Below are 20681 nucleotides of genomic sequence, written 5' to 3'. Positions count from 1 at the left end.
TGACACACCGCTCTTGAAAACAAGAAACGGGGCATATTTGTTTCCGTGCCAGTCCCCCAACAGCATCGCAGTGGTTCGCTCCTTGTCCTTGCCACTGCACTTCACCCACACGGTTTTTACCACGAGTACTAATTGTCTTGCGGGGTAAATACTAAAACAAAATACAGCTATGACATGCACGAACACTGTCAGTACTTCTGGTGTGAAAGCTACGAACTGACGAAATCCATACCTGCCTGGTCTGCGTTGTACGCAGCGCTAATGCCGTTCTCAATGATGGCTGCCCGAACTTCGTTTCGCTTTTGCTGCTGCAGCGTCTTCTGGCGTCGTCTGTCCTTGGCGTGTCCTGGCACGAATGGACAGCTTCTGGCGCAGCATAATGCGCCTTCGCCATGAGTGAGACGCCTTGAAGGTGTCGCAACTCAGCCCTTCGTCAGCAGCGACCTCTAAAGCCTTGTATCGCAGCATCTGCGAGGTAACGGGGCATCCCTCTTTGCACATTGAGCTCAGTCAGAGGACAATATCACTTTCTGCATCATTAGATAGAACTGTCGCTTGCCCTGTGCTGCGCAAGTTTTTTAAGTGCCCCTTGCCGTCGCTGCATATCGATCGAATATGAACTTCTTGTTTTATTCCACTTTGATATTTGCTTTTGCTTGCGATTCTTTTCTTCTGAAGTACAGGATGGATAGAAGTGCTCGATCGCTTCATTTACTCTGTGTTCTGCATCTAAGAAATCGAGCACATGCAGCTTGTGGGTGTAGTCTACAGCGATACGTGTGTACTGCTTTTGCTTTCTGCTGGTTCCAGTCGTACGGGGTCTTCCCATGGCGCTTCTGCAATGCGTCCATTCGCCAGCCATCGGCAAGGCCACTCTAATATTAGCTGGCACACGGCGGTATTTTAGATGTAGCCATATGCTACAAATTGAGGTCTGCTATTGGCTGAAATAGAACTTCGCTTAGGCCCGTTCTCAACCAAGGCGGACGCATGCGTTTTCGGCCACTTTGTGATTTGATTGGTTAACAGGACGTTACAAAAACGATACTGCACAACGCATGCGTTGGCAAGCGTTAACTACTTTTGGCCAATCAGTGCACTGCAGCATTTGCATACTCCCAGCATTTGCACTCTCCCTCACATCACTCTTCCCTAACAACACTCCCCTATCCTCTGACATGGCGCCGGTCCGGCTTCGACGTGCTTCTCCCCCGCGCTGTACCCCAACGACTTGGACGATGGCAGGCGCACTGGATGCTCCGATGTTTAATAAAACTTGTTGTGGTGGGGGAGAAACCTGCACGATCTCTGGCGTAAGGTTACGCGCCACTGGGGCTTGGTGGGTTGGGCCAGCTTCGCTCCCCATTGCCGGACGGGGGATTCTTGATCAGTGCTTCAGATATTGTAGAGTCGTGAACCACACGTAGATCACGCAGAGTAACAGTACAATGATTGGATAATATTGATCAAACACTGGGCCAATCAAATTGGTCAGTTTCATTCTCAACCGAGCATACGGGGAAAAACGCTTCGGTTGAGAACGCTGGGGTTATGCGGTACAGTCTACCCTCCCACAGATGATTATCACGGGAGAATAGGCCAGCTCAATCAGTTATCATATTTGGCAAATTATCATATTCAGAAGGGAGCATGATTGGCTCTCAGTGAGAGCCTCTCACTCAAGAATCCCTCCCTGTTCGCCACACCCACACCCATTCTTCGCACCCCAGCTCGCGATCATGCCATCCAAGACAACCACGCTCCGCACAGGAAACCTTACTCAAAAGGAGAAGCGGCAGCTGATCGAAAAGCACGTGCGCGAGCCAAAGCTCACGCAAAACGAGCTGAGAGAGTGGTGTCGCGTTCACTTCCAATTGTCCAAGGCCCCCGCACAGGCAACAATCTCCAGTATTCTCAAACGTTCCACCGAGATCCTTGATGCCGTGGTGAGCGACGACCGCAAAACGAATCATGTCGTCAGCTACCCTGGCCTCGACGAGGCCCTAAAGCTCTGGGTACTCGCGCAGCAGGGCAACCGGGTCCCCATTTCAGACGATCTCATCCAAACCAAAGCCCGGAGCCTCTTCGTCGATATGCAGCGGGGAGGGCTAATCGAGAGCTCGGCGGAGCCCCCAAGTTCTCAAACGGCTGGCTGGCCACGTTCAAGAGCCGTCATGATTTCCAGGGTCTTAGTCGCGTCTAGAAAGCAGCAAACAATCACGCACCACTTTAAACCTGTCTAATATAGATGATATTTGGTCCCAGAACTTATCACTTATCAGTACTGAGAGGGAATATCGAGTGCTTTGCTTTAGTATCGGAAACTCCTATTGCAACAATCGGGGGACGACAAAAATGAAAAATCTGATCACTTATCATATCATATCGATTGAGGGGGGTTCAGATTTGGGAGGGCAGACTGTACACACGATTATATAATGATTACGTTATACACCTTTCTTATTTTTCATAATACACGGTGGATTTGCAGTTGAAGTTTAGTTAACGGGCGAAAAAGCGCTCTCTCGTCGCGTAAGAGTTAAGCCGCATCATGGTCGCGTTTCCTACTAGCCCAGAAATTGGTCGGGTGGCTTCCTGTGTAATCATGACCCCTTCTCCTCTTGATTCGGTACCATCGCGGCGGCAGCCAAGCGGGGGTCAGTTCCCCCTTCTTCTTCGAAGTCGGCCAAAGGAGCTAAAGATTGTTTTCTTCCGCGCCACGAAAAAGTAGAAGTGAATAGATTGAGTGGTAGCTGTGAAGTGGGGCCTACTGCGATCCAAAACGGATGCCTCTTGCTAGTAGTCGTGGTTTCGCAACCGCTGCAACCCACACGACCCCTCCCACGGTGCCTTGGGCGGTTGCAGCTATACGTCACATGTAAGACAGCCCTTTTGTGTGGAAATTGCCGCTAAGATACCAGAATAGATGAAGTCGAGCTTTCTGCATCGAGGACTGCACGCCCATCCGCATAGCACAACGACAGAGCAAAATGAAAATCGTGTGAATCACGGCAGGAGAATCCGAGGGTATTCAGTAACATTGTCGGCGCCTGCCACATCGCACTCGCCAAAGTACTAGCTCGAATCCAGCACCCACCAAGATGAAAAGCGCATTGCTGCCGCGTAGCAACGCGGTCACGGACACGATCACCATCGTAGCGCAGGAAGAATCATCACCCAACTCTCGTCAGCCCAACTCGTTGAGAAGCGCAGCATCTGACATCCCCACGACCTACCAGCCAACGGACTGGAGCTCGGACGATGGAGCTCGGGTGGACGGCAGTTCACGACGCGTCGCCATCAATTTGACCGGTGACAATGTCGCCAACACCAGAGACTCGGAATCGACTCCATCTCTGCCTGGCAGCACCGGAGGCGGCAACAGCTTTCGCAGCACTTCCGGTGTCAAGTCGGACGCGGCAGCCTCGACCGGGAAATCGACAGACACACTGGCCACTCCACCAGCGAACACGACGGTGCAGCCACTCACGCTCCACGGTAAGGACATCCTCCACATTTTCCCGTTTGGCAGTACCGAGTCTGCTGCAGACCCAGTGAAGTGGTCCGACACACTCGGCGCAGTGGACACCGAAAACGACTTCTCCATCCGCGACCCGCACTTCGACCTCACCAATGCCAAGATCACCAAGCTCTTCTCGCTGTCCAAACCCAATGGTACGTGAAAAGAAGATCATTTTTTTCATTCAAGTGCCCATTGTTGACGTTTGTACGTCTACATGTAGATCAGGGAAAACTATCGTACGAAGGCTTCCGGTGTGGTTTGGAGGCTATGGGCATCGCTTGTGACAACGACAGACAGTTCCAAGCTTTCGTAGACGTGGTGGACGAAGACAAGAACGGCGATATCTCGTACGAAGAGTTCGTGTGCGCCATCCAGGAGATCAAACTGGCTCAGCTCTTCAACGATTCGTTTCTGCGCTCGATGCCACCTCTGAACGACAGCTTGACGGCTCCCGTGAAGCTGGGCTCGATCGAGTACTCTCCGGACCGGATCCGCAGCGTGTATCCGATCAACCAGGTCAAAGGTTTCATCTACTCTACCAAACCGGACTGGGCTACGGTCCGCTGGATCAATGTCGAAGGGATCAACACGCTGCTCATGCATCGACTCTCCGTCCGCTACCGACTGCACCCGCTGGCAATTGAAGACACGCTCGGCCCCGCCTTCAAGCGCCCCAAGTACGTCAAGTACGACGAGCACTCATTCCTCATCCTCCAGATACTGCACCCGTGCCACTGGTCCGTGGTCAAGACGTACCAGAACATGTACCGCGCCTCGCAGTTCGTGCTGCCCGAGGACGACTCGCCTTTCGATAATATGAGTCGATCCGAGCTCGAAACGAGACTCAAGGAGCTGGATGTCGGCAAAGTGATGACTCCACCAGAGCAGCTCAGTCTGTACGTGATGGAAGGCGTCCTCATCAGTGTCCAGGGCTCAGGAGGCACGCTGTGGTCGGGTCTGAAGCAGCGGCTGCACATGTCGTACTCAAAAGTGCGTCAGCACAGCACTGAGTTCCTTGTGTACACGATCATGGACGTTTGTGTGCACGAGCTGTCGCCGATCTCGCAAACGTTCGGCGCCAAGCTACTCATGCTTGAGCGTTTGATGTCGCTGGATCAGCGATACTTTGATTTGAGCCGCATCGCAACTTGCTCGAAGCAGATCAAGGGACTTCAGAAGCACTGCAAGCCGCTGCGAGATGTCATCTCCAAGCTGATCGCATCCAACGACTTCCAAGGCGAGACGTTGCATTACTTCACCGACGTGCAGGAGGACCTCGCGTCGATCGAAGAGGAGTGCGAGCACAACCTGGATCACTGCCGCAGCCTTGTGGATGACTTCAACAACGACCGATCGTCGAAGCAGAACGACGTGAGCTACATCTTGGCGCTCAATGCAGCGATCTTCCTGCCGGCGCAGTTCTTCACGGGTGTCTATGGAATGAACTTCCCCTATATTCCCGAGGAAACGTATCACTACGGGTACTTCATCTGGTGGGCAGTGATGATCGTGTTGGCGGGGCTCAACGTGCTGTTTTTCAAATACAAGCGGTGGCTGTAAGTTCTGTTGCATGTTAAGGGTAAGGATTGCATCACGATGAATGGATGGCTACTTACAGTTTGAACCGTTAGCACGACGCATCCCACATTTCCAGTTGGCATTGTCCTTGAAAGCCAAATCGACTTTTTCTCGTAAGCTTAGGCGCTACCGTTGAGCAAATATTTTCCACCCAAGTCATGAGCGAGGCGCGCACACAGCTTGCCCGCGAAGTCACCTCGGTTGAGCGAGTGCTTTCAACTATCCCGCAGCTCTGCAGTCAAATGGAAGAGGGCCAAACTTCGTGCGAACGTTTGTACGGCAAACTGCAGACCCTTTTCACCTAACTCTCTTGACGGGGCCGCTTTCCTCCAAGGATCTGGTTGATAAGTACGCTGAAATAGTGTTCCGGTATCTGCGTTTTCTTGACTGTCATCGTACGAAGGATTTCGTTCGTCGGGTTATTACCCACCAAGGTTTGGTCGACGAGCTGCCCGTGCTGAACGCAGAAATCTCTGGGCTATTCCGTTCGATTGGTGTGGAATCGCATACAGACTGGGAAGAGCAACTGGAGCAAGATAGAGAATTGCTCTCTGTCATGACAAGCGACAACGCTGCTGTTCATCAGGAGCTTCAAGAGCCACGAGCCCAAGTCGAAGCTTGGCTGGCCCTAAAGTTTGAAATCGAGCGACGGAGTGACCAGCACTGTGAGGAGTCAATGAAGCAAATGAGCTCGATGTTGAAGACTATCGATGCGATATCAACGATAACATTAGGTCCACTACCCTCATGGTTCCTGCCCGCCACAGAATTCACCGTTGAGACGAAACCATTTGGTCGCGGGTCCCTCGGCTCTGTTTTTCGTGGAGTGCTGATGCTGACATCTACTCCGGTGGTAGTCAAGTTTTTTCGTCGTGATGATGTGGTTGCGGACGAAGGCATGCTACTGAAGATGAAGCAGGAGTTGAGTTTGCTGTACGAGATGAGCCACCCGAGCCTTATGAAGGTGTTCGGTGCATCGCATGTCAGTTCGCCGCCGTTCATCGTGTATGAAGATATTGCAAGTGGCAATTTGAGCTCCTTTCTCGCTCGCTCGGAAGACAACAAGCGGCAGATGTGGGGAAAGCTCTACCAGGCTGCGATCGGGTTGGACTACATTCACAAGAAGGGCATCGTGCATGGTGACCTCAAGCTGAGTAACATGCTGGTGTGTACGGGTGGCCAGGTTAAGCTGACAGACTTCGGATTGGGTACGTTGCGGGCGTATTTTTCTGGTGCAACCGCGCTGCGCTGGTGCGCACCTGAATGTTTGATGAGACGACCGACGTTCGCGTCTGATGTCTATTCGTTCGCAATGTGCATCATCGAGGCTGTTACTGGAGAACCTCCCTTCGCATTCCTGTGTGACGACGACGTTCGTGACATGCTAAGGAATGGAGGTACCTCTGATAGACCTGATGAGATGCCCGACCATGTGCGGAAGCTGGTTGAGGTGATGATAAAATCAGATCGGTTCGAGCGACCTAAGCTTCAGCAAGTCATCACCAAGTTGGAATTTCTTGCTGACGTTGAGGAAATGGGACACCAAGAACTATCTGATGAAGTTGCGGTACCTGCGACGGCGGGAGCGCAGCAAAAGCGCAGTGCTAAATCCGCGCGGGATAGTCGAATGCCGGGAAAACGCGTGCGCCACAAGTGGTTTCTGACACTAAAGTGGTTGACTCCCAAGTGAACGATAGCACTCGAGGAGAATGCGAGGTTTATTTCTTTAAAGTGAGTCTGCTACCAGCCACTTGTGCGATCGTGTATTTCATCTTTCGCTATCACCGCAGGACCTCTGAGCCGAGCGCCTGGTCGAGACCGCGCTGAGCTTTTACTCAAACCTTAAACTGAGATTGAAGTTGATGTGAGAACATCCCTGATGCTGCAGAAGTGGCTGCAGAACAAGCACACCAAGGCAATTGGTGCCATTGACACGAGCATGCAAGCCTTCGACCGCGTCGCCAACTTCCTGCGCGTCGTCGCGGCCACCAAGCAGCTCATCGACAAGGTCCTGGAGGCGGAAGTCCGTCTCCGGTACTCGGGACGGCTTCAGCCGCTTCGTGGAGGTAAGCAACTTCACCGAGAAACGGTTCTGACTCAAAGGCCCATCGTGCGAGGCATCAAGGCGGGCAACGAGTTGATCGAGAGCGCGAAGGATGCTCGCCTGATAAAGGTCACCAGCAAGCACGTCAAGTTGATCACGGTGACGCACACCGGGCACTTGTCGTCCATCGAGTCAGGTGTCTGCTTCACCTCATCTCCGCCGGGTGGGCTTCAAAGCCGTACAGCAGATGCTTCATTGTGACCCACACATGGCAGGTATGTTGATCATGTCGCCTAGTGGGTTGTTTTCGATCTAGCACACGCGCCAGAATGGTTTTCTATCTTGAAATGTCAAATTAAATTGATGGCATTCTGTTTCCAGTTTGGGGAGGGTGAGCTCGATACTTCAGTTGGCAAGTCCCACCACCAGTATGCGTAGCCTAATGGTCGTTTATTGCCATGTGTCGGGACAGCTATCGGCTACCAGTGCGATATTGAGCGACGAGCGCGTGCTGTCGTTGGAATACAACTTACTTCCAATTTCTTGCAACAACTTCAGCCAGTTGCGAGGATTAATGGAGTAGCATGCATCAGAACTCCACTCTAGCGTGAGGGCCTCGTCTTCTGGAAATTTTGAGGTAAACGCAGTACGTCTTGCTACATCTTCATACACCCCAAAACTGGTATTTGCCTCTACGAGTGTCGGTAGTTTCTCCGTGGGTATGCAAAGTTCAGAGAAAAAGATCATAATTGAACCAGAAGTTGGTATTCATTATCTTTCATTTGATCACCACTTGGGGGCTTATACTGGGACAGCCCAGTCGACGGATACACTGTGATGTCCGCGGCCAGCACCTTGAGGATCACGTACGGCACGAAACCCGCCTTCATTTGGCGCCGATGCTCCTCAGTAATCCAAGCCCGTCGGGGGTTATCGCACGAAGAGCTCCAGATTGATAGCAGGACGAACTTCAGCTCCTGGCTCGTAATATCGTTGTTGATGACCACGCTGACCATGGCTCCGTCGTTTACCACGATACACTAGTGTTTGATCTGCCGCAATACCTGGTCCATTAACATCGTAACATGAACGATGATTGGCGATCAGGTCATTTCACGCTGAAAGGTTGGGACGAGCATTCGGAGAACGATCATTCTACAGTAGCAGGGCGAGAATGGGGCAGCCACACTCACGCGAACTCCCGTCACCGCAAGAGATGAAGCTCAAGTGTACCGTGGTAAACAATGGGGAGATCGTCAGGGTGACCATCAGTGAAGATAAAGACGGCCAGGACCTGAAGTTCGCCCTGGAGGAGCAAGCGCGCTTGGGGTGCAGTGCTGTCAGTCTAGAGCTTTTCGTTACGAAAACGCCGATGGGTCTTGGATTACTATCACTGAGGAGCACCGGCGCCAAATGAAGGCAGGTTTCGTGCCCTACGAGATCTTCAAGGTGATGAACGCGGACAACATTGTGCGTCAGGGGTCTCAGCAGTCCCGGTATGAGCTGCCAAGTGCCGATCAAATTCAAGATAACGAGTACCAACTTCTGGTACAGAAGCCTGGACACCTTGGAGTTGAACCGATCTGGACAAAAAAAAGTTTTACCTCACTACTCTCTTTTGGATGGGATAATGCACTGCATCACGAAATGGAACGCTGTCAAACAGCTCCAGTCTATTCACTGGGACACCTACGAAATTCTTCAAAACCGAAGCCGACCCGTTAAGTTTGTGGTTCCACTTGCTGACAACCTGCCAGAACTGGGTAATACAGTACTGGCAACCAAGTATATCCAGTGGTGCCGTGAGATGTGGTCCGAGGAGTCGACGCGGGATGAGTTCGATCAAGAACTTTGTGCCTGTCATACGATTTGTCTCACCCCTCCGTCGCCCGAGCTACGTGGGAAAAAGGGGTGGCCCAGCTTCTCTACCAAGCTTGTCGTAAGTGATCTAAGATCCATGGACAGAGCGGATGCTACGTCCAGCTTGGTGTCGGGCTCGAGTTCACCATTGATGGCGCACACGAGTGAGTTGATTGCAAGGTCGCTGCTCCTCTTTTCATCGTTGTTGATAATGTTCCCGACTGGTTGATGTACACTCAAAACACCTCAACGACGCTGGACTTGTTCTTCAAGTTCTGCAACGATATTTTGCATGTGTGGATTGACATTCCTCGAGTATTTCTGCACGTACTAGGCTATCCTGGGTTCTTGCGGCATGTGGACGAACGGACCGTGACGACTGACGGTTCGCTTCCTCCCTGCACCTTCAAGCGGCTCGGTTTGTATTTACTTCAACCCCACGGGATTGAAGACATCTTGTACAAGACGCAGGTTCGAAGCTGCAGTCGCAAGACGGTGAGCGACGAGTGGGAATTGACAACCGAGCAAGATATCGCAGAAGCCGCTCGATGTATTTTCTGGAAACCCTCGGGTGACGAGCTGATAGTTCTCGAAATTTTGCGGGAATGCAGAACCCACCAGGCGTTGAAGATGTACAAGATTCCTCACTTGGCCTACAACTCGTGGCAGAGCATTCAGGTGGAAGTGCTCAAATACAGACCACTTCTTCGGAAATGGCTAACTAAAGGCACGGTGGTAGATCTAACGGAGAAGATTGAGGACTTCGATGATGGTCCTGTCATGGGTGAGCAAATCTTGTATCGCTGTTGCCTGGGTGGGAAGGCACACTGGAAAAGGCAACCATCTACGCTCTACCACATGTCAGATGTGAGATGGTCAATCTGGTGTATCCCCTGCGTGACCATGTGCGATATATTGCCGACATCTTCACACGTTAGTCCCTCGATTACTCGGAAGTATTTCAATGGATATGCCTTAAGCGCTGGATTGACCTTTTTGCTGAGCCTGGTTTCCCCAAAGTGAAACTGCCGGCATTTTTCAAGGAGAATACCGTCTTCGGAGAGTATCCATCCGTGCACTTCTCCGACAGCATTGTGGTGCTGCCCCAAATTCGGCCAGGTGCAAACCTCAGCTCTCTATGTGTTGGTCCAGTTATTGATTTCAAGACAGCCAAGTTGGAGTTCTGGCCGCTACTTATGCAGGAAATTAGCGGCATGCGGGAGGTTGGCGACAACGACAACGATTCGTTTTGTTTCAAGGCCCACCCATTGTGGCCCTATCGGACCCCGCAGTCGCCGGCGACAAATGCGATTTTGATGGTCCGACAAAGAGACAGCAGTGATTTTTCGGTGGATCCGGCCCACACTACAGAAGACAGCGAGCGTCAAACTCCGATTTACCGCACACTCACTGTGGGATTGGTCATGAACCTCACGTCGGATCCATTAGACAGCAATGAAGTGCATGCGCAGTGCAAGCACTTCAGCGCGATGTTTGAGCACTTGAGTCAGGCCACGACGCAGGCAGTTGGTATCATGACCAATGTACTTGTTGTATGCGTACTGGAATGCTCGGAGGGTGTAATGAACCTGTTTGGCAGCGACAAGACGAAGCTGTTGGAAGATTACAAGCACATTCAAGACGTTGTATTGGTAGATTTGACGTCGTCCGAGGGGCGAGCTCAGTTCTTTGGATTCGACCGCCGCAACAAGGAAGGTCAGCTTTTGGTCGACACCCTCGAGAAGACTGCTGGGAAGATCGTCGAACCTCGTGCGAAGAAGAAAAGGAAGCTGTAAGGGTGGCTAAGGCGGCGACGCGCGGTGCTCGCTATACAGCACATTCCGTAGTATTGCCCTGTTCTTTCAAAAAGAATACACTATATTTCCTGGTGAACCTTCGTTTGGTCGGAAAAGGCAACAGCTTGCCACAGCGCTGATTGGTTCGCAGTTCTCACGGCTGAGAAATTTGTTTAATTAATGAGGAGCAACAGGCACGGCAACGATTGTCATAAAAAACATGGAGCAGGAGTGACTTAGACGACCGATGGGGGGGGATCTTGATGATCCTCGTCTAATGCATGGTTAGACAGGTTTGCAGCACCCTTCGGATGTTGAAGCTTAAATGCATGACCAATAGCTGAAGTGAGCCGACGGCAGCGATGGTTGCAAAGTTGCCTGGAGCATAGATGGAGTGCCAATAGCAACAGCGATGTAAAAGACGCAGATAACCCGCCACGACGAATGATTCTTCATAGATTCGCACGTTAAACAAGACGATGTTTTCAAGTGACCGCCTTTCACTGCAAGATGTAGCGCCGTGCTATCATCATTTACGTGGGATTGGATTCTTGTAACCTGACGGAGAAGTTGCTCAATAACCGCATCCTGATTTGGGAAGCCACCATGAGCGCCGTGATTTCTCCATCATCAGCTGCTCCAAGAGCAATTTCACGGTATTTGTAGCGCCCTCCTCCACAGCAAAATGTAGTGCGGTTTCGAATCAATCGTTTTGGTTAAGCGTTGGCACCGTGCTGCAGCAGCAAGTTTATGATTTTCACGTGACCTCTTTGAGCACGCTCTCTTTGAGCAGCTTCCATCAGTGCACTTAGGCCAGCGTCAGTTGCTGTATCGATATCGATATCGGCATTTCCACCGATTAGAACCCGGCAAGCACCGAGATGGCCATTGCGAGCCGCCAGGTACAGAGCTGAATTTCCGTTATCCGCTGTTGCATCAATATAGTGTTATCGTTTCCGGCCTGAGCAGTGACATCAACGGCATAAAACCATTTCTATCAGTCATGTGAACACTGGCACAATCGCCTCTACTACCAGCAAAGAGTTTAGAATACTAAGTTCACCTGCTGCTGAGGCAAATTGTAGCGCAGTCTGTCCGTTCTCCGCAACTGCTTTGATACAAGCCCCCCCCCCCCCCCCCAATTTTAAGAGCCGAACAATGCGTTCGTGCTCGTTTCTAGCAGCTTCCATTACCAACGTGATGTATTGGACGCCCATGGCATTGATATCCGCGCCTTCAAAGATCAACATTCTAACAACCTGGAACCTGGAATCTCTCTTCCCGGCCAAGTGCAGAGCAGTAATCCCCCCCCCGGCGTTCGAGCTCGGACATCTGCACCCAACTGCAATAGATGCTCAGCAACGACGGCGTGACCTCTAGCTCGGTAGCATACATCAACGGCGTCATGCCTTCTTCGTCTTTGACATCATTGTCAGTGCCATTGTGTAGGGTCCTTATCTGGACAAGCGAAATCCGCTCGATTCTTGACTGCGGGTTTCGAGTCAATTTCCCCGTCCTTGTTGCTTCTAGCAGCGCTGAGTTTGCTGCAACGCTATACGTTATCACGAACAAAAGCGGAGTTGGTGACTTCGGTCCTCAATGAACAAGTGCGAATGAAATAGAATGAAACGAAGAAATGAAAGCTTAGGAGTTGGGGGATACCAACGGTCCGAAATCAAACTGAGAGAAACAGACGTACAGCACAGCACGGATTCCAGTCGATGAGAGCTAGGAGAGCTGCTACAGTCTTCGATTCTTCTGTCATGATCACATTATGCGACGTAAAAACATAGGAGTTTGTTGCCAACAACTTATTGCCTTGCCACCTCGCGCTGAATGCTACAACATCGTCATCCCAGCAGAAATATAAAGTGCTGATACGGGTACAGTCACGTGGTGCATGATTTTCTTTGAACACTTTTGTTACTTCAAGTATTTCGTTATTGCTCGAGTTTTCATGTTCTCGTGGATACGACGCTACCCATGACCACTACCACACCTACTTCTATCACATCGATTCCTGCGTCCGCATTAAATACTGTTTGCTATTTTTTGTCCTCAAAGTTCGGCCATATCAACATCGTCCCCGTCAACTGAGTCCATATCCTCAAAATCAGGCGCGGACGGTGCTGCCATGGCTCGAACCGTGATCGCCACGGGTGCTGTTGCCACTGCCGTGGCATACGGGATCATCACGGGTGGAGCTGTCGGCAGTTCCGCGTCTGCCATGGGTGCGGAGGGGACTGCTCCAATCAACTGCACATTGTTATTCTTCACAGGCTCCAACGCCGGGTCCTCAACCCCGTCCGCCTGCATCTGCTCCTTGTGGATCAGCACTTCCCTCATCGCCGTCCATCCGAACAGGTTCAACAGCAGACCAGAGCCCGACTCGCCCCTCATCACGGGTGTTGCAGTGGCAATGGGGGACGCTCCGTCCGCTGGCGTGATCACCGGGTCGTCATCATTGCTGCCGCGTCGATTATGGTGCAAGCTGCGGTTGCCGTTGCCGTTCTCCTGGTCGCTGCCTCCATCCGATGCAAAGCCCTCTCCTCGTTTCCGGATGCGGTAGATGACGAACACGGACGCGACGATGAAGCACATTGCGCCTAAGATGGCGGCGATGGAGCCCATCTGACTCACACTGGTGTTCTTGTCCTGCGTGCTCATGGCGTTGATCATGCAGCTCTTGTCGGGCCGGCGGTGGTTGATCTCCAGCGCCTCGCAGATGGCCACGCACACGCAGCCGTTCTGCCCCAGGCAGTAGCGCGAGCGCGAGTTGTCCGAGTTGTGGTAGATGATCTCGGCGAACGCCGTGGCGCGGCACAGCAGACACTGCGCGTCGTCATTCTCGCAGTACGTGGCGTTGCCGGCCAGGAAATCGAACTGCTGGTTCTCGCCCTGGCCGCTTTCGGTAGTCGGCTCCGAGCCGTTACCCGTCGTGCCGTTGTATCCGGCCGTTACGAATTCCGCCGCGAGCTGGTTGGACGGCTCGCCGAGGCGGAAGTCCATGGCCGGGTCGTACTCGACGTTGGGCAGGCACTGGCCCATGGGGTTCACGAAGCAGCCCGCGGGCTCGGACGTGATGTTAAAGTTGAGGCAGTCGTAGCACGAGCGCTGCATCTGGCACGGGTGCCGGTCGTCCGTCGGGTAGTACGTGCAGGTGCCGTGCGTGCGGCGGTAGTTGAGGACCTCCTGGCGGCGCTGGGAGCTGTCGTCGTCGTCTCCGTCTCCGTTGTTCGAGTTGGGCGGCGGGCCGCCGCTGTTCTCCGCGCCGTCCGCCGTTGACGCCAGGTTCACGGATGGAACGGAGCCCTGCGAGGAGGGAGGGAAGGTGATGTCGTCTGTGCTCGACTCGGCCGACGACATGGCGCCTGAAGCTGCGACCTGTGATGCGGATCCGGTCGGTTGTCTGGTCTCCCTTGGCTGATGCAAGAGTGCTTTTGCTTCCCCTGTCACCTCGCGGTATTAATAGTTCGCCGCGCTCTCTGCCCTGCGTGCTGGGCAGCCGGTCAGGCGCAGCCGTCTACTGCTGCTGCGGGTCGCTCGCTACTGGGCGCGCTGGCACTGTGTTCGTCGTCCGCCCCCTGGCAATTGGAGAGTGGCGACCTGCCTGCAGCCCTTGAGCGGGGAGGGGTTCCTTCTGACTCGAACCGTTTTTTTTCGAGCCAGACAATTGGGTCCCCTAGCCCTGATTGCCATTTTTCGCCAATTGCAGGATCCGGATCAATTTGCTCTCTGTTTTCACTGTGCGGCGACCAGATGAGTGCGCCCAGCAACAGAGGAGAAGGACGACGGATTCGCAACGAGGAACTGACGTCTCGAGGCGTCAGATAAGCGCTGCGCAAGCGGGGCGAATGTTGGGCAAGCTTGGCATGTTCGAGCAATAAATTATTGCTACCAATACTGGTAGTGTATGGATCCGACGGTGGATGGGCTTGGAGAATCCGTGCGTGCGTAGAAGCGTGTGGTGGGAAGCGGCCACCGATCTGCTGTTCGAAGCGCGCCATGCTGGCCGTGCACGAGACGGGAGGCGCGGTGCAACTCACAACGCACAGTCAACTTGCTGTTTGGCAAAAAAAATTATAAAATATCGGCGACAGTTGAAGTCTGAACCAAAAGTATCTTTCCGCTGGCGAAAGTCTCCAGTCAGTCTGACTTGCTGCTCTGACTATGCAGTTCGCGCTTTTAGCGTGACGTTGCGGTGCATGCGCGGCTCTATATTAGATGGATCTTGAAACGGTGCGAGGGTTTTCCCCGACGTAGCGGGCCATGACGCAGCAGCACTGTCCCGAGTTGAAACCACCAGGCGATGGAGCCCTTCGCGTCGACGGCTCATTGCAGCTCTCGACGCTGGGCCGAACCTGGCAGCGTAGGACACAGCATCGCGCAAACTGCCAGAGATGCCAGCAACGTCGACTGCAACTTCTCGGTCGGGTCTCCGTCGCCGAGCGCAGTCCGCGCCTCACCCAGGACAGTTCGATGCCAACCCTGACAAGACGCAGGGCACTTGCTCGTACTACCCGCCGGACGAGGGAGGCTGCCGAGCTCCGCGCACTTGCTACGACTGTCTCAATGCTGATCTCGACAGGGAACCAGAAGGCTGCATGATCAACACAGTCGGCAAGTGCGTCTCCGTCACAGACAACTACGACGCTTCTTTGGATTTCCGCGTGGTGTCAGCAGCGGCCCCGGTGGGTGGTGATATTAGCAACAGCAGCTCCGGCTCCAGCGCGAATGACAGCGAGGTAACGCTGCCTCCGTCGCGAGCACTAACAACTCAAGTCTTCGAGATGGAATTTCCGGCCGTGAACACCACGTACTGCGAAGCTAACGATGTTCTTTTCAACGAAGAGGTGCTTGCCGACGCCGGGTTCATGTACGGCACGGGTGGATGTGTGTTTGTGGAAGTGTGTCAAGTGCCCAGCTGGGCGTACGTCGTCGGGGGCAGCGACTGCTCTGGGGCTACCGCGGCGGAATTTAATGGACCCAGCCGGGCTCGAGATGACAAGCATGGCAATCCGCAGGGGGACTTAGTGTTTTGGTGCGTGGCGATCGCTATTTTGCTCACACTGGTAGCCACGCTGGCGATGGTGATCACGATACACCACCACCACAACAAGAGGAGACTCGAGGAATTGCAGCGCAGGAGAACGATCGTCGTGAGTGAACCCGTGGCCAGCTCTTCCCGCTGTATGACGCCAAAGTCCAGCAAAAGCGGGGTCCGTCTTTTGAACTTGTTCGGGTGGGAGGCCATGCGCGCCGACCTCATCGAGAAGGAGCGGCAGGAGAGACTGGGGGGTCTCATGGGCCAGGCGTGCGAAGGCAGTTTGTCTGGTGTATCTCCGTCCACGAATTACCTTCAACTCGTAGGCGCCCAACCGTCCGCACCGGTCATGTCGCCCATCGCGTCGTCCGCCCCACAGTTTACAGAGCTAGCATAGCATCTAAAGCAATAGTTAGGCTACACCCGCACCAGAAAAAAAAGTATGTTTAAACAAAACACAACGTTCGCCCATTAGAAACCCGTGCGTGTCATGCCACCCTCAAGGTCGTCCTCCACCACAGCTCCACCTGTCTTCACGGATTTCCAATGTTTATAACTTGGCCTCTGCTCGAAAGCCGGACAATATCTTACAACTCCCGGCGCGTCGGGTGTTCACTGGGGGACATGGGGCGGTACCCGTCGCCTTCTTCAACGATGGCGGCGGTGCTGGTCCTGGCCAGCGTGGGCTTGCTGACGGCGCCGCCACCTGCCAGCTGCGAGTGCTCGCTGGTCACCAGCTTCTCGCGCATGTCGGCCCAGCCCGACAGACTCAGCTGCGGCAGGTGCGCCGACGCGGCGGGGCGCCTGGCCTCTCTGAGCGCCGCGCGGGCGGCGTTGCGCGCCTCGCGGTCGTCTGCATCCTGTTGCTGGCGGCGCGCCAGCTGCCGCTTGGTGATGACTGTGGCCACGATGAAGAGCGCGATGGTGCCGGCGATGAGCCCCGCCACCAGCCGGAACTGGGAGCCGTCCAGCGCCGGGATGCACCAGTTATTGACGATGGTGTCGTCCCGGTTGGGCATCTCGCACGAGGCGATGCAGATGCAGCCGCCGCTGCCGACGCAGGTGGCGGTCGCGTCCACGTACGCGCCGGAGTTGTAGTCGCTGGTCCAGTTGGCGCGACAGGCTGAGCACACGGCGTCGTCCGAGGAGCAGTAGGTGTAGTTGGCCATGGGGTAGCCCCCCACGCTGGACAGCAGGTACGAGTTCATGCACTCGCCGTAGGGACTCACGGCGCACTGCGAGAATCAATAAAAAAAAAAATGAAATGGGTTAGCACTATCCTAACCGTTTAAGCTAGTGTTAACACTTGCGGCAGACTCACGTCCAGGCCGGGCAGCGCGACGTTGAGGCAGTCCGAGCACGAGCGCGGGCGCGAGCAGATGCCGCCCGAGTACCACGTGCACGAGTCGCCGCTGTTCGAGGCCTCCTTCTTGGGCGCGCTCGTGAACACGACGGAGTCGGCAGACGACGAGCCGTTCACGCTGGCGCCCACGTCGTCCGCGCTGCTGTTGCCGTTGCCGCTGGCGCTGCTCATTGTGGCCGGGCGGGGAATGGGATTATGGCAGACCAGGAGGCATGGAGCGTGGCTCCCATCGCGGACTCACCTCGGCGCGACATCCGCCTCGTGATTATCCAAACAGCGAGGAAAAAACGGATTTTGATTTGAGCCCTGTCGCCACGGAAAGTCCATAAATTGGTTTGAGCGGTAACATCGGCATATGAAGGCTTGATCAAATGATACAATACGTGAATGTAAGTAGTATAGATATAACACAATAAAGGATATGAGAGGGTGGATGCGAGATGCAGAACCTGCGCAGCGTACCCGCAAACGGGTACTGTACCCAATTGCCAGCAACTTCAACTCGAGCCATTTGAAGTGGCCCACTTCATGGTGGTCAGCTGAATGTGTAGCTGCAGTTCAGTCCAGAACATGCTGACCACGTTGCCATCGCTGGAGGACACTGCGGCGAAGGGCGATAAATTTACTGAGTTCTTGCAACAGAATCAAGTTGTCCTTTCCTCGAATGCATCAATGATGTAGAGCCTTAGAACTTAACGTGTTGACAGTCCGAGTTGAACAAGTCGACGCAGAAATGGCCAGCCGCCAAACTGCATCAACTTCTGCTTGTATTATCAAGATGTTGCGTCCTTGAGGTTGTCGATCGCCACGCGTCGAAAATCGCGTCCAGATCTGCTGGGCTCGGTACCGTTGCCGTAGTCACGCATGTACAGGTACGGCATTGAAACGACGGAGAAGGCATCGACGCAGCTTTGTCTCGAGGCACCTGTGGTCGAAACCAATGTACACTTGCCACGCGGACATCGGGCGCGATCTTGTCGGTTCCATTGGCAATTCACGGGATTTACTGTGGCGATTGTGCTGCATGGTCGGTTCAAATTGAGAATTTTCAAGATCAAAACGATGGTGATCGGAACCTGCATTTGCTGGTAGGATTTTTTTCAGTAATTCAACATACCTGATCGAACTAACACGTATCCGCGACATTGTAGAGGAACAGAATTGAGGAGAGAGAAAAAAAAAACTCTGGCGACGTGCGCGGCTGTAGTCGCTATCCTCGGCATAATCCTTCTGCGTTTCATTCCGATGTCCATGAGCCTTCGTTCCTGGTTCCAAGCTTCAGCAAAGGTTCGATAGCGTCTGCATTTCCCACTTCAGTAGCAACCATCAACGGCGTCAAGCCTCTCGCGTCCATGTCATCCAAGTCAGCTCCATTCTTGACAAAATGTTCGATAAGGCCGAGATCTCCAATTGTCGCAGCATGATGTAGTGCTGGTCGCGCATTCCTTCCACTCGCATTAACACCTGCGACCACAAGAAACTGCGCAACATCCGAATGTCCTGCAAGAGTAGCCATCATTAGAGGGGTTTGGTCCGCAGAGTTCCTCGCGCTCAAATCAGCACCATTCTTCAAAAGTAGGCGGCATATCTGCACAGAACCACGCCCGGCTGCAAAATGCAGTGCTGAATTTTCATTCCAGCACTTGCGTTTTACATTGGCCTTCATCTGCAGCAGTCGTCGGGCGATGGCCACATGTCCAAACTTGGCTGCCACCATCAAAGGTGTCATGTAGTGGTCGTCAACATTGTCGACACACTGCGTTGTATCCAGTAGGATCTCCATCATATCAAGCAAGCCCAATTCGGCCGTCAAGTGCATCGCGAACCCTCCATCATACGTTTCTTCGAGAAAGTTAGGATTCTTTGCGAGAAGAAGCTTCACGATTTCGTGGTGCCCCCCTCGAATGGCGTCCAACAAAGTCGTAGAGTCTTCATAATCCTCCTCGTCGAAGTCTCGGAAATCTGTCGCTGTAGACAGAAGGAGGCGGCATGCTTGTACGTGTCCGTTCCGAGCTGCGTAATTCAGAGCTCTCATTTTGGCATGGTGGCCACGATGGTGAAGCCATCCTTGATGCTCAAGGAGTTTGCCAATTACGCGAGTATGCCCTCCACGAGCTGCCAGCATGATAGGTGTGCAGTATTCATCATCGACCGAATCCACGCTCTTCACTCGCTCCAATAGCAGCGTCACTATATTCACGGCGCCGGTCTCAGCCGCAAAATGCAGAGGAGTCTTGCGATTTGGAGTTTTCGCGTCAGCATCAGTGCCATCACAAAGAAGAAGTTCAACGGTTGCCTCACTTTTCAGCTGGACCGCTTCCGTCAAGACACTAAATCCAGCTTTGTTTGCTGCATTTACATTTGCGCCGTCTTCAATCAGCACGCGGCAAACTTTCTGGTGCCCGTTGCGAATCGCTAGTTGCAACGCGCTACTTCCGTCACTTGCCCCTACCATTCCGGGATTTTGCTCAAGATGACAAGTGATGCTGGACAGCCTTTGTGAAGGCTTGACATGTGCAAACCTGGGTCTTTAAATCCAATGCTCGCTTTGACATCTGCAGGGAATCCTGGTGTTGAATGACTCGGATGTCTTCAGCTCTCGCATTGCGAATGTTAGCGATCGCTTTGACTTCGCTGGTCTCGACTTTGCAAGAAAAAAAAGTGTGTGAACGAGCTCATTATGTGGCCCAGATATCTTCACACGACCTCAGTGCCAACGATTTCAAGCGCGTTGCAGAGTCGACCGGGTTTTCGTGTGCTGACATGCATGCAAAGCCGCTGTCGCTGTTGTTGATGGTTTCCGACTCAAACCTGGAGATCAGCTCTTGCATGCACACTTCCATTTGGGCTCTGCCGTCTTGGAGTCGTCCTGTTCTCGGACTCGACTTTCTTCTCCTTGGCCTTCGCGCATTCCAGCTCTCGTTTCAATTTCACGATCTGGCTATAAGTCTTACTGATCAAAGTCGAATCGATTTCAGCATTAAAATTTGCTCTCGTGAGTTTCTTCTTCACTTCAGCATATTTGCCGTCTTTCTCCCTCCTCCTCCGCATCGTCCATCTGTTTCTTCAACGCTGCAATCTTCTTCTTGTTCTCCGTTGCTTCAGCTTTCATCTGTTTCTTCATATTTTCATTCCTCAGCTCCGCCGCCGAGTACTTGACTGTAGTGTTCATAACTTCCTGCTCTGCATCGTCCATCTGCTTCTTCAACGCAGCAATCTTCGTCGCGCTCTTCCTTGCTTCAGCCTCCATCTGCTTCTCAATCCTCTTTTGCTTTCTTGAACTCCTTCGCCTGTTTCTTCAGGTCCTACCCCAATTTCTTGTCGATTGTGCACGATGTCCACCTGCAGCTTCAAAATCTCCTTGTTGGGTTCTTCATTAGAGTGACTTTTTCTTTGCAAGCAAGGGCTCTAACACGCTCAGCTTGGTCAGTTCGTTCATTGGCTTCATCAACGAGATCGCTATATGTGCGTTT

The 20681-nt window shown here is 53.2% G+C and overlaps 6 protein-coding genes across 6 annotated transcripts; 3 read left to right on the top strand and 3 right to left on the bottom strand.

The window, feature by feature from the left end:
* Positions 1 to 3101: 3101 nt before the first annotated feature.
* IUM83_19213 (CorA Metal Ion transporter (MIT) Family) lies at positions 3102 to 5083 on the top strand (the record flags this gene model as incomplete). Its single annotated transcript, XM_067944257.1, has 2 exons — positions 3102 to 3675; positions 3744 to 5083. 2 exons carry the CDS (start codon positions 3102 to 3104, stop codon positions 5081 to 5083), a joined length of 1914 nt encoding a protein of 637 aa, XP_067787595.1.
* A 1897-nt stretch (positions 5084 to 6980) lies between these two features.
* IUM83_19212 (Crinkler (CRN) family protein) lies at positions 6981 to 10801 on the top strand (the record flags this gene model as incomplete). The annotated part of the gene is made up of 4 exons (XM_067944256.1): positions 6981 to 7368; positions 7462 to 7536; positions 7618 to 7653; positions 10026 to 10801. 4 exons carry the CDS (start codon positions 6981 to 6983, stop codon positions 10799 to 10801), a joined length of 1275 nt encoding a protein of 424 aa, XP_067787611.1.
* A 2058-nt stretch (positions 10802 to 12859) lies between these two features.
* IUM83_19211 (uncharacterized protein) lies at positions 12860 to 14167 on the bottom strand (the record flags this gene model as incomplete). Its single annotated transcript, XM_067944255.1, has 1 exon — positions 12860 to 14167. The coding sequence occupies one exon, from the start codon at positions 14165 to 14167 to the stop codon at positions 12860 to 12862; it is 1308 nt and encodes a 435-aa protein (XP_067787594.1).
* Positions 14168 to 15201: 1034 nt separating this feature from the next.
* Positions 15202 to 16242, top strand: IUM83_19210 (uncharacterized protein; the record flags this gene model as incomplete). Its single annotated transcript, XM_067944254.1, has 1 exon — positions 15202 to 16242. The coding sequence occupies one exon, from the start codon at positions 15202 to 15204 to the stop codon at positions 16240 to 16242; it is 1041 nt and encodes a 346-aa protein (XP_067787597.1).
* A 190-nt stretch (positions 16243 to 16432) lies between these two features.
* Positions 16433 to 17379, bottom strand: IUM83_19209 (uncharacterized protein; the record flags this gene model as incomplete). Its single annotated transcript, XM_067944253.1, has 2 exons — positions 16433 to 17080; positions 17167 to 17379. The coding sequence occupies 2 exons, from the start codon at positions 17377 to 17379 to the stop codon at positions 16433 to 16435; spliced, it is 861 nt and encodes a 286-aa protein (XP_067787632.1).
* Positions 17380 to 20221: 2842 nt separating this feature from the next.
* Positions 20222 to 20458, bottom strand: IUM83_19208 (uncharacterized protein; the record flags this gene model as incomplete). The annotated part of the gene is made up of 1 exon (XM_067944252.1): positions 20222 to 20458. The coding sequence occupies one exon, from the start codon at positions 20456 to 20458 to the stop codon at positions 20222 to 20224; it is 237 nt and encodes a 78-aa protein (XP_067787631.1).
* Between the last annotated feature and the right edge of the window lie 223 nt (positions 20459 to 20681).

The sequence above is a fragment of the Phytophthora cinnamomi genome, assembly GCF_018691715.1.
Source record: "Phytophthora cinnamomi strain GKB4 chromosome Unknown Contig59, whole genome shotgun sequence".
NCBI lineage: Eukaryota > Oomycota > Peronosporomycetes > Peronosporales > Peronosporaceae > Phytophthora > Phytophthora cinnamomi.
This window is presented reverse-complemented; position numbering and strand designations above follow the sequence as displayed.